General features: G+C 37.1%; 1 protein-coding gene across 4 annotated transcripts in view; it reads right to left on the bottom strand.

The window, feature by feature from the left end:
- The window catches only part of BDP1 (BDP1 general transcription factor IIIB subunit), a 95,620-nt gene that overhangs the window by 24,419 nt on the left and 57,151 nt on the right, over positions 1–14,050 (bottom strand). For 3 of the 4 annotated variants that reach the window (XM_081233556.1, XM_081233558.1, XM_081233559.1), the window contains 6 exons: positions 10,025–10,061; positions 9,450–9,542; positions 7,921–8,143; positions 7,411–7,565; positions 1,616–1,766; positions 1,227–1,407 (listed from right to left, as the gene is read on the bottom strand). In XM_081233556.1, coding sequence (XP_081089682.1) covers positions 1,227–1,407; positions 1,616–1,766; positions 7,411–7,565; positions 7,921–8,143; positions 9,450–9,542; positions 10,025–10,061 — 840 coding nt within the window. The remainder of the gene's footprint in view (positions 1–1,226; positions 1,408–1,615; positions 1,767–7,410; positions 7,566–7,920; positions 8,144–9,449; positions 9,543–10,024; positions 10,062–14,050) is intronic. The other variant, XM_081233557.1, reaches the window with a different exon arrangement.

The following is a 14,050-nucleotide window of genomic DNA, read 5'->3' as shown; positions in this document are numbered from 1 at the left end:
AGTATGGTAATATTGAGTGTGGTAATAGTATTGTCATTTTTCTGTAAGAGAACGTCCTTGGTCTTAGATACAAGCTGGAGTATTTGTGGGTGAAGACTCATGTCTACAACTTACTTTCAGATGGTTTAGTTGTTTTAAAGTACCTACCAAGATGGAGAGCAACACAGAGAGAAAATAATGTTTAGAGCTAGGTATGCATGCAAATGAGGCAAAATGTTAACAGATTTCTATGTAAGATTCTTGCAACTTTTCTCTAAATTTGAAATTATTTCAAAATAAAAAGTAAAAATTAAAAAGTTGGGTGGTAGGGGAAAATCCCATAACTTTGGATGTAACCCAAACTCCTTAGCAAGCCATAAAAATTCATTTTATGATCTGTCCCCAGGCTACCTAACTTCATCTCTAAGCACCTTCTTCATTTATATTCCACTCATAGTTACTTATACAGTCCCTGAGCATGTCATACTGTTTCACACTTGTTCTTTGTACATGTTCCTCTCCCTGTAACTGGCTAATTCATACTTGTTCTTCCAGATCAAGGATTTGCTCAGTGCTGGATGCACATTAGAATAACCTGGGGAACTTAAAAAAAAAAAAAAAAAAGCTAATGCCTGGGCTCCGCCCACTGCCCCCACCAGATTAGTTTCGCTGGATTGGGTTGAGGGCCACTCCAACTGAGTCCCACAGAACTCTCTTTCATAACACCTAGCAGACTGAGTTTAACCATTCATTTACTCATCTGTTCCTCACAAGGTTGTATTCCAAGTATCTCACACAGTATTGCACACACGACATCTCAATAAACACTTGCTCTGAGAATGAACTTCTCAGATCCAGGGGCTAAGAAGCAAGAGTTCTCTCTGTACAAAACACTTCCTCTTTCAAAGCTTTTACAACAAAGCTAGGTATTGGTTATTTCATCTCTATGTTCCAGAGACTAAAAACATATTCAATACATTCTTGCAAAGGCAAAATTATAGGGAAAGAAAAAGGATCAGTGGTTGTCAGGGGTGGGGAGTGGAGAGAAGGAGTAACTAAAAAGGACCCTGGAAAAGTTGGGGTGTGATGGAATTGTTCATGTATTGGTTATATGATTATATAGGTTCATGAAAATCTGTAGAACTGAACACTGAAAAGGGTAAAGTTTATTGTGTGTAAATTAGAACTTAACGTTTTAAATAAGGAATAAACAGCTGGCCACCCCGTCATATTTTACGTTCTTTTACCTCTGGCACATGGAGTATAAGCACACTGTCTCCGTTAGAGTCCTTTCCCAGGGGCTCTTCGACAGAACTCTCACCAAGACCCATACCCAAACCAAGTGTGTGGGGCCTTGACTCAGATGAAACAACAGGAGCAACTGAAGACAGCTGAACCTCTGCAGACCTCCCTTCTTCATCTTCATCTCTGAAAGACAGATTAGTATGTATCTGAAATCAAGGAGACAACCACAGAACTATGTTTAGAACTAGGTATGTCAAAGTTCATCTCATTTAATGGTTTTCAAACTTTTAAGATAGATTTAATGCAACAGAACAGATTCTTACAGCTACTGCTTATGCCTATAGTTGACACAGAATATAAATCAAATCCCAGAATATCTTTCCTCCTTTACCTTCCAGTTAGGCGTGCCTCTTGTGAAATACCGGTTTCTTCAATACCGTGTACAGATGCCAATTTGATCTGCTCCTTACTCTCTGCTGTTGTAACTGATTCAAGGTTTTTATCTTCTAATTCTCTCTCTTTAGCAGCATTTTTCTCAGTTTCTTAAATAAAAAATACATTTAAAATATAGCCCAAAATAGTAAAGTCAAAATCTCCATATTAGAAACATATTCTGTTTTCAAAGATCACTACATAGTGGCTCTTCCAAACTTCTCTTCATCCAAAAAGCAAGCTTATTCACATGGCAAAAAGGTGGTCTGGGTCACTTACACTTTTTAACATAAATGAGATAATTAATGAGTCTGCACTGCATATATTTCACTCCTGGCAGCCACAGCTATTGTACCTCTACTTTACTATAATAGCAGTATAATCAGAAACCCACATACAGAAGAGGCTTAGAGGTGGGTACACAGGAGGCCTGGCTGGTTCCACCTTGGGGAAGTGTTGGGGAGGGAGCTGTTCTGTAATGAATAATGTCAAAAAGCAGAAGAAAATGACGTCTGTATAAAAGAGGTAACTGGGGCCTGCACACTGAGAGACCTTCCGGGTACCACTCAAGCCAAAGTAATGAATTAACTAATTGAACCACAGGAATAGTTGGCTAAAAGAAAATCCCAGCGATCAAGAAACCGAAAACAGGGAAAAGATGATGCTAACTATCCAGATCTTCTACATGTGGGGTTGAATATAATCTAGGCAGCCTACCACTTACACTGCTTTTCCTGCTCCCACTAGTACCCTAAGGGATTGGGACCTTGGCAGGGAGGGGACATGGAAAATATAGTTAGGCTATTGAAAAAATGATATAAGAGCACTATGTAATCATACGGAAAGATTTTTTTCAATATATTAATCTTTAAAACAGCACTAACATATAAAGAACTCAATAATAAAAAGACAAATAACTCAATTCTAAAATGAGCATAGGGACTTCCCTCACAGTTCAGTGGTTAAGACTCTGCCTTCCAATATAGGGAGTGCAGGTTTGATACATGGTCGGGGAGCTAAGATCCCACATGCCTCACAGCCAAAAAAAAAAAAAACCAAAACAGAAGCAATACTGTAACAAATTCAGTAAAGACTTTTTTTTTTTTTTTTTTGTGGTACATGGGCCTCTCACTATTGTGGCCTCTCCCGTTGTGGAGCACAGGTTCCGGACGCACAGGCTCAGCGGCCATGGCTCACGGGCCTAGCCGCTCCGCAGCATGTGGGATCTTCCCGGACCGGGGCACGAACCCATGTCCCCTGCATCGGCAGGCAGACTCTCAACCACTGTGCCACCAGGGAAGCCCTCAATAAAGACTTTAAGAATGATCCACATCAAAAAACAAAAAATCTTAAATAATAAAATAAAATAAAATGAGCATAGATCTTGAGAGACATTTCTCTAATGAAGATATGCAAATAAGCACATAAAAAGATAGTCAACATCATTAGTGAACAGGGAAATGCAAATCAAAACCACAATGAGACACCGCAGAAATACAAAGGATCATAAGACACTACTACAAACAACTATATGCCAATAAAATGGACAACTTGGAAGAAATGGACAAATTCTTAGAAAGGTACAACCTTCCAAGACTGAACCAGGAAGAAAAAGAAAATATAAACAGACCAATCACAAGTAATGAAATTGAAACTTCAATTAAAAATATTCCAACATGGGCTTCCCTGGTGGCGCAGTGGTTGAGAGTCCGCCTGCCGATGCAGGGGACACGGGTTCGTGCCCCGGTCTGGGAAGATCCCACATGCCGCAGAGCGGCTAGGCCCGTGAGCCATGGCCGCTGAGCCTGTGCGTCCGGAGCCTGTGCTCCGCAAGGGGAGAGGCCACAACAGTGAGAGGCCCGCCTACCGCAAAAAAAAAAAAAAAAAAAAAAAAAAAAAAAATATTCCAACAAACAAGAGTCCAGGACCACATGGCTTCACAGGCAAATTCTATCAAACATCTGGAGAAGAGCTAACACCCATCCTTCTCAAACTCTTCCAAAAAACTGCAGAGGAAGGAACACTCCCAAGCTCATTCTATGAAGCCACCATCACCCTGATACCAAAACCAGACAAAGATATCACACACAAAAAAGAAAATTACAGTCCAATATCACTGATGAACATAGATGCAAAAATCCTCAACAAAATACTAGCAAACAGAATCCAACAACACATTAAAAGGATCATACACCATGATCAAGTGGGATTTATCCCAGGGATGCAAGGATTCTTCAGTATTCGCAAATCAATCAATGTGATACACCATATTAACAAATTAAAGAATAAAAACCGTATGATCATCTCATGAGATGCAGAAAAAGCTTTTGACAAAATTCAACATCCATTTATGATAAAAACTCTCCAGAAAGTGGGCATAGAGGGAACCTACCTCAACATAATAAAGGCTGTATATGACAAACCCACAGCAAACATCATTCTCAATGGCGAAAAACTGAAAGCATTTCCTCTAAGATCAGGAACAAGACAAGGATGTCCACTCTCACCATGATTATTCAACATAATTTTGGAAGTCCTAGCCTAGGCAATCAGAGAAGAAAAAGAAAGAGAAGGAATCCAAATTGGAAAAGAAGTAAAACTGTCACTGTTTGCAGATGACATGATACTACACATAGAGAATCCTAAAGATGCCACCAGAACTACTACTAGAGCTAATCAATGAATGTGGTAAAGCTGCAGGACACAAAATTAATGCACAGAAGTCTCTTGCATTCTTATACACTAACAACAAAAGATCAGAAAGAGAAATTAAGGAAACAATCCCATTTACCACTGCAACAAAAAGAATAAAATACCTAGGAATAAGCCTACCTAAGGAGGTAAAGACCTGTACTCAGAAAACTATAAGACACTGATGAAAGAAATCAAAAATGACACAAACAGAGAGATATACCATGTTCTTGGATTGGAAGAATAAATATTGTCAAAATAACTATACTACCCAAAGCAATCTACAGATTCAATGCAATCCCTAGCAAATTACCAATGGCATTTTTCAGAGAATTAGAACAAAACATTTTACAATTTATATGGAAACACAAAAGACCCCGAATAGTCAAAGCAATCTTGAAAAAGAAAAATGGAGCTGGAAGAACCAGGCTCCCTCACTTCCGACTATACTACAAAGCTACAATACTCAAGACAGTATGGTACTGGCACAAAAACAGAAATATAGATCAGTGGTACCGGATAGAAAGCCCAGAGATGAACCAACACACCTATGTTTACCTAATCTATGACAAAGTAGGCGAGACTATACAATGGGGACAAGACAGTCTCTTCAATAAGTGGTGCTGGGAAAACTGGACAGCTACATATAAAAGAATGAAATTAGAATACTCCCTAACACGATACACAAACGTAAACTCAAAATGGATTAAAGTCCTAAATGTAAAACCAGACACTATAAAACTCTTAGAGGAAAACATAGGAAGAATACTCTTTGACATAAATCACAGCAAGATCTTTTTTACTCACCTCCTAGAATAATGACTATAAAAACAAAAATAAACAAATGGGACCTAATTAAACTTAGCTTTTGCACAGCAAAGGAAACCATAAACGAAACAGAAAGACAACCCTCTGAAAGGGAGAAAATATTTGCAAACAAAGCAACTGACAAGGGAATAATCTCCAAAATATACTAACAGCTCATGAAGCTCAGTATCAAAAAAAAACAAACAACCCAATCAAAAAATGGGCAGAAGACCTAAATAGGCATTTCTCCAAAGAAGACATACAGATGGCCAAGAGGCACATAAAAAGACGCTCAACATCACTAATTATTAGAGAAGTGCAGATCAAGACTACAATGGGGTATCACCTCACACTGGTCAGAATGGCCATTATCAAAAAATCTACAAACAGTAAATGCTGGAGAGGGTGTGGAGAAAAGGGAACTCTCTTGCTCTGTTGGTCGGAATGTAAATTGATACAGCCACGATGGAGAACAGTATGGAGGTTCCCTAAAAAACTAAAAATAGAACTACAGTACAACCCAACAATCCCACTACTGGACATATACCCTGAGAAAATCATAATTCACAAAGACACATGCACCCCAATGTTCATTGCAGCACTATTTACAATAGCCAGGACATGGAAGCAACATAAACGTCCATGAACAGATGCATGGATAAAGAAGATGTGGTACATATATACAATGGAATATTACTCAGCCATAAAAAGGAACAAAATTGGGTCATTTGTAGAGACGTGGGTGGACCTAGAATCTGTCATACAGAGTGAAGTAAGTCAGAAAGAGAAAAATATTGTATATTTTAATGCATATACGTGGAATCTAGAAAAATGGTACAGACGAACCTATTTGCAGGGCAGGAATAGAGACACAGACGTAGAGAACAGACGGACATGTGGACATGGGCGGGGGAGCAAGGGTGGGTAGGATGAATTGGGAGATTGGGACTGACATATATACACTACCATGTGTAAAACAGATAGCTAGTGGGAACCTGCTGTATAGTGCAGGGAGCTCAGCTCGGTGTTCTGTGGTGACCTAGATGGGTGGGATGGTGGGGGGAGGGAGGTCCAAGAGGGAGGGGATATATGTATACATATAGCTGATTCACTTCGTTGTACAGCAAAAACACAACATTGTAAAGCAATTATACCCCAATTAAAACACACATACACACACAATGAGATAGCACTTCACACCCACTAGGATAGCTATACTCAAAGAGACAAATAATAACAAGTGTCTGGGAGGATGCAGAGAAACTGAAACCCTCACCAAATGTTGGTGAAAATATAAAATGGTGTAGCCACTTTTGTAACAGTTTGGCAGTTCCTCAAAAGGTTAAACACAGAATTACCACATGACCCAACAATTCTACTTGTAGGTATAAACCCAAGAGAAATAAAAATATATGTCCATACAAAAACTTATAAATGACTGTTCTTAGCAGCATTATTTATAATATGCAAAAGTTGAATATGCTAACCATTGAATTGTATACTTTTTTTTTTTGGCCACTCAGCACAGTTTATGGGATCTTAGTTCCCTGACCAGGGATCGAACCCGTGCCCCTGCAGTGGAAGCACAGAGTCCTAACCACCAGACCACCAGGGAAATCCTGACTTGTACACTTTAAATGGGTGAATTCTATGGTATGTGAATTATCTCAATAAAAATGTTATTTTTAAGAAGCGCTGAATAGTATATATGATATAGTATACATATATTTTTGTTCTTGCTGAAAGGAATATACATGTGTATACATATATATGTATGTGTGCATGTATATATATGGGTGCTTGTGTGTATATACACACACCCTTATTTAGATGCTTATGTGTATAAAACATTTTTAGAAGTCTACAATAAAAACTGATACTGGAAATGGGATTAGGGGCTGGGAACCAAGGAAGAGGGAGGTTTTAAAATTCTTGACTTTTGGGTACTGTCTTATTTTTTGCCACATGCATGTATGCCTAAGAGATGTTTGCTTGAGTATTCATGTATAAACACACACAGAAAAAAATATATATGAAGAGAAAGTTTGATCAAGTAAATATAGTGAAAGGGTAATAATTACTGAAACTAGTTGGTGGGTTTATGGGTATTTATTTTATAGCTCATTCTACTTTCTGTATGTTTTAACTTTTTAATAGTTAAAATAATTGTAACAACTGAATATTCCATTTGAAATGCTAATGAAATTTCTTGGGTCAAAGTAATTTTGTAACTTTCAAGGGAACAATAAAGTTTACCTCTTTGAATTTCCACTTCTCCTTTAGTTACAAACAAACTGGGAACTTCCTGATGAGCACCAAACCTGCTGGTCCCTAAAATTTTCTTAAGATTTGGCTTAGGCTTGGCAAATCTCCTTCTCATTCTCAAATTATTGGTCACTTTTGAAGCTGTCCTAGAAAGAGATGGGAAGAAAGAGAAATTAATCAACTGTGTAAGAATTCTCTCAGGATTCTGTGTAAGAATCTGGACCATGTCTGTAAAACTGGGACTATATTTACATAAAACTGTTTCAATAATGCTTAAAACACCCATTGTGGTAATTTTAATATGCAAACCATTAAACTAAAATCAAAATCTGCTAAACCTTACTTTAAAGGGTGAAAAATTAGCACTGCCCACCTTACATTTATTTGTTACTCAAAGCTATTGGCCAAATTGATGGTTGGTTTATATATATTTATTAATTGAACACTAATTTATTTTATAAAACTCAAAAAACAATAATAGTTTAACAAAGCAAAATAAACCTGGATGATATAGAGTTTTCCTTTACTTCTTCCATTAAACCAATTTCTTCTTTAGTACTTTGTTCATCCAATATAATCTTGTTTTCTTCTACTGATGGAGATGTATTACGGATAGATGAAGAAGGTTCCTGACATTCATGAACAATTTTGAGATTTGTATTATCTGGGCAAAAAGGAATTTGGCTTTTATCGTTTGAATGAATATCAGGAAGTACACATACTCCTATTGCAGAAAAAAACAGAAAATTAAAATTGACCAAATACAAATAGATGTCCAAATAAGTCCTTCAACATGCAGCAATGGTAAAATTCTATGTTATTTTTATTTTTAATTTTTATTTTTTCTGGCTGCACCACGTGGCATGCAGGATCTTAGTTCCCCAACCAGGGATTGAACCCGTGCCCCCTTCAGTGGAAGCGGGGAGTCTTAACCACTGGACTGCCAGGGAATTCCCTATTTTTTTTTTTTGAGTAAACAATGTGTTAAAGATTTATTCAATTCATTAGAAGAGGACCAGCAGAATGATAAAATGGGTAAAACACATTTGAGAAGCTATCTATGTTATTTTTAAAGTCTGCTCTTTTTGGCTCCAAGTTTAAATTTATGACCTCATATTTCACGCCAGAGATTTGATATGTTCTAAGTTTAATAATTCTTATAGACTGAAACTTTTCTGTTATTATAATTAAAAATAAATCTTTTTGTTACTTTCAGTAACTATATAACCTCAGATGAATTTCCAGATAGGATTATCTTCATTTATAATTTTTTAAAACCTGTATTTTACGTTCTAGACATTTGTGACAGGCTACAATGCAATACTCTGCCATTGAAAAAGGAGCCCTATAGGGAACACAAATCAGAGACTTTCCTGATAAATATATAGTTATGGGCCAAGAAATCTGACACTTAAAACAAATGGCAGGTCACTCATCAGCAGTTAAAATGATTAACAGGATTATAAGTAACATGATTATCCATTTAATGTAAAGTAGAAGGTACTTTGATAGTAAAGACCATAGCCTAAAATAAAATACTAAGAGTCTGGGTTGACATATTTTTTGGTTCAGTCCAAACTAACAGAATAGTCTAAACTAAATTATCTCAATGACTACTATTGCCCCTTCATACTGTATTTGACTGTCATGTAATTGCGAAGACTATCTAAAGCAGCGGCTCCTTCGCTAAAGAAACGTGTGAAGAGATCAGTGATCAAGGAGTTCAGTTAACCAATGATGTTTATGATGATAAAGGTAGAGGATCCACTAGATTAACTATTCTACAAATACAAATTATCCTTAATAAACCCAGTGCACTATATGGAAATGGAGGCCATTAGAGGGCTAAGTAAGTAGTAAGTAGGATGGATCAATGCATACATATTACCTTTTCTGGAAAAATAACACAGTGATGCCAACTTCAAATGTAAAAGGCAGATATTCACTTAATATTCAAATATGGGTATATTTCTTAAAAGTTGGATTTTAAAGGTTTCTTTTTTTTGGTAGGACTTATCTTTTATTCTTACCATCACTCTGTTCTGTACTGATCTCTGACTGCAACACCAGACCTCCCATGGTAAGTAAAGTGATGGCAGCTTCAGTGCTTCCATCGTTGGTACCTTGTGAAAAACCAGATCAACATTAAAATAGAAGAATGAATCGGGAAATTTATGTTTGGTTGCTCAGAAAAGAATTTAATTTAGGTGTTTATCCTCTAGTAACAAGTTTCAAAACCCTCCATACCACTAACCCCTTACTAGGGTAGTGTTTCATTCAGCTTGTATACTATAAATAGAGCATCAACTGTTGACTTTTACTCACTGAAAATGCCTCCTTCTCGTTAAATAACTTAATACCTTCAAAGGAAATACATCTGTGCAAATCAGAGAAAATAAATACTTCTTTATCAAATATTTAATCACTCTCTAAAGCAGCATTCCAAGAACCCAAGTTTCTCCTGGAGAAAACATATTCAAACTGCTGGACCTTTTCATTCAATTCTCCAGCAAACTGACTCATTTACTAATTACCACCACTATTAAATCACTCTGTTCATTGGTGTTAACCAAGTATTTTTAGCTGTTTCCTTATTAACAGTTACCTGTTTCAGCTTGGGAATGTTCACCTGTGGTCATTTCCTAAAAGAGGAAAAGAAAAGTAATAGCTTAGGTATTTTCCCAAACACATGTTCCATATCTCAAAGCACTACATTTTACAGGTCTTTCTATGCTTTTGGTTACAATGGAGTGGAAATTTATAATTATTCATAAAATTTCATAAACAAGAACAGAAATCATTTAAAAGCCAAATATTTTCATCTCTTGCTCCTTCTTTTACCTTTTGCTTGTATTATATGCAAATTTTAATTCTCATCATATGCAACAAGCATCTGCCTTTCTTCTTCAATTTCATAATCCTTCAACTTTAGTCACATCTGCTGCTAGTTTTGACTCAATGGAAACCAAGGTCTGAACAATATCACAAATTTTTTACACTACTAGGTGGCTTAAAAATTAAATGAATTTTAATAAATTAAGAAGGTATAGGATCTATGTCCAGCATGACAGCATGAGGAGCTCTGCTGACCCTCTCCCCAATGAAACTGGTAAAATTTATTAAAGAACCACCATTTAAAGCCTCTGGAAATGGTCCTAGGGGCATAAGATGCACATATATTCGATAAAATTGTTGAAAATTCAGTAACAAAGGTGAAAGTCTGTGGTATTTGAGCTAAGACTGCTTTTTCCCTCCTTCCAGCTCAGTGAGGCAGACTCCACCTCAGACTGCTGCAGCCAGGAAAACAGGGTCCTTCTCCCTGCAGGCCCCACTTGGAGGGCTTTCAGCTCCTAATATCACAAGAACCTCGTGTCAGATTCATCAGAGATAATAGGCCAGTATCTATTATGATATGGACAAAAAAATCCCCAATAAAATACTAGCAAACTGAATCCAACAACATATAAAAATTATATGCCATGGGGACTTCCCTGGTGGTCCAGTGGTAAAGAATCCATCTTCCAATGCAGGGGACGGGGGTTCGATCCCTGGCCGGGGAACTAAGATCCCACATTTTGCGGGGCAACTAAGCCCGCGTGCCACAACTACTGGGCTCACGTGCCTCAACAAGAGAGTCCCCGTGCCACAAACTATGGAGCCTATGCGCCTTGGAGCCCACGTGCCACAACAAAGACCTGACGCAGCCAAAAAAATAAAGAAAATAAATAAATATCAAAAAAAATATTATATGCCATGACTAAGTAGAATTTATCCGAGGGATGCAACTTTTGGTTTAATATCCAAAATTCAATCAATGTAATACATCGTATCAATACAATAAAAGACAATTACATGATCGTCTCAAGAGATGCAGAAAAAGCATATGACAAATTCCAACACTCTTTCATGATAAAACACTCACACAAACTAGGAACAGAATGGAACTTTTTCAATTTGAAAAAGGGCATCTATGAAAAAAACTACATCTAACATCAAACTTAATGGTGAAAGACTGGATGCTTTCCCCTACTTTTATTCAACATTGTACTGGAGTTCTAGACAGGGTAATTAGGCAAGAAAAGAAATAAAAGACATCCAGGCTGGAATGTGTTATAAACTGAATTATGTCTTTCAGAAAGATATGTTGAAGTCTTAACCCCCAGTACTGTGAAGGTGACCTTATTTGGAAATAGAGTCTTCCTAGATGTAATCAAGTGAAGATGAGGTTATAGTGGATTAGGGTTAGCCTTAATCCAATAAGACTGGTGTCCTTAAAAGAAAAGAAACACAGACACGCATACAGGGACAACACCATGTGGCAATGGAGGCAAAGGTTGGACTTGTGTTGCCACAAGCCAAGGAATGACACGGAATGCCAGCAACTGCCAGAAGGTAAGAGAAAGTCCCAAGATGATTTCTACCTCAGAGCCACCAGAAGCACCCATCACCAGGGGCATCTTGATTTTGGAATTCTAGCCTCTAGAACTATGACAGAATAAATTTCTGTGGTTTTAAGCCACCCAGTTCGTGGTACTTTGTTACAGCAGCCCTACAAAAGTAATACAGAAAGACAGAAGTAAAACTATCTCTATTCACATATGCCATGATCTTATATGTAGAAAATCCTAAGGAATCCACTAAAAAACTATTAGAACTAATAAATGAGTCCAGCAAAGTTGCAGGATACAAGACCAATATATAAAAATCAAACGTATTCCTATAAACTTGCAATAAACAAACCAAAAATGAAATTAAGGAAACAATTCCATTCACAATAGCATCAAAAATAATAATATACTTGAAAATGAAGTTAAGGAAATGCAAAGCTCATACTCTGAAAACTACAAAACACTGTTGAAAGAAATCAAAGAAGAGTGAAGTAAATGGGAAAATATCCCATGTTCATTGACTGAAAGACTCAAACATTGTTAAGAGGGCAACACCTGCTCCCCCAACTGATCTACAGATTCAATGCAATCCCAACCAGAATCTCAGCTGATGTCTTTGTACAAACTGACAAGTTGATTTCAAAATTCATATGGAATTGCAAGGGACCCATGATAGCCAAAATAAAATAGGATAAAACAGAATAAAATAGGATGACTTACACTTATTAATTCTAAAACTTATTACAAAGCAACAAATCAACAGAGCTTCACCAGCATAAAGACAGACAAATAAATCAATGGAATAGAATTGAGAGTCCACATATCTTCAGCCAACGAATTTTTGACAAAAATAAAAGACCATTCAATAGGGAAAGAACAGTTTTTTCAAAGAAATGGTGCAACAACTAGATAGTCATATGCAAAAGAATGAAGTGGGACTCTAATCTCACACCATATAAAAAATTAACTCAAAATGGGGAGAATTCCCTGGCAGTCCAACAGTTAGCACTTGGTGCTTCCACTGCTGGGGGCCCGGGTTCAATCCCTGGTCAGAGAACTAAGATCCTGCAAGCTGTGTGGCATGGCCAAAAAAAAAATAATTAACTCAAAATGGATTAAAGACTTAAATGTAAAACAGGATAAATCTTCATGACCTTGGCTTTGGGAAAGGATTCTTAGATATGACAACAAAAGCATGAGCAACAAAAGAAAAAACAGATAAATGAAGTCCAAGTACTCTAAAGCAGTGGTCTGCAACCTTTTTGGCACCAGTGACCGGTTTCGTGGAAGACAATTTTTCCATGGATGGGGGAGGAGGGCGGATGGTTCAGGTGGTAATGAAAGTGATGGGGAGCGATGGGGAGTGGCAGGTGAAGCTTCACTTGCTCACCTCCTACTGTGTGGCCCGGTTCCTAACAGGCCGCGGACCTGTACCAGTACACGGCCCAGGGGTTGGGGACTCCTGCTCTAAAGGAAACCATCAAGAAAATGAAAAGACAACCCACAGAATGAGAAAAAATATCTGAAAATCACATATACAATTAGGAACTTGTATCCAGAATATAAAAAAATTCTTACAACTCAATAAAAAAAAAGACAAATAGACCAAAAAAATTTTTAAATGGGCAAAGACTCCAAATAGACATTTCTCCAAAGAAGATATAAAAATAGCCAATAAAAGCATGTGAAAAGATGCTCAACATCATTAATCATTAGGGAATGCAAATAAAACCATAATGAGGTACCATTTCACACCTACTAGGATGGTTAGATCCAAAAAATCAAATAAATATTGTCAGGATGTGAAGAAATTGGAGCCCTCATACACTGCTGGTGGGAATATAAAATGGTGCAGCAGCTTTGGAAAGCAGTTTGCTAGTTCCTCAAATGATTAAACAAAGTTACCATATGACACGGCAATTATACTCCTAGGAATGTACCCAAGAAAATGAAAACATTATGTCCATACAGAAACTTGTACACAAATGTTTATAGCAGCATTATTTATAATGGCCAAAAGATGGAAACAACCTATATGTCCATGAACAGATGAATGAATAAAGGAAATGTAGTATATTCATATGGAATATGATTTGACCACAAAGAGGAATGAAGTACTGATACATGGTACAACATGAATGAACCTTGAAAACACTAGACTAAGTGAAAGAAACCAGGCACAAAGGACCATACTGTGTGTATATCTCCAGAATAGAGAAATCTATAGAGACAAAAAGTAGATC

This window comes from Mesoplodon bidens (assembly GCF_964165515.1).
Source record: "Mesoplodon bidens genome assembly, chromosome: 4".
Taxonomy (NCBI): Eukaryota; Metazoa; Chordata; class Mammalia; order Artiodactyla; family Ziphiidae; genus Mesoplodon; species Mesoplodon bidens.
The sequence above is the reverse complement of the archived record's forward strand: the minus strand, read 5'-3'. Positions and strand labels throughout refer to the sequence as shown.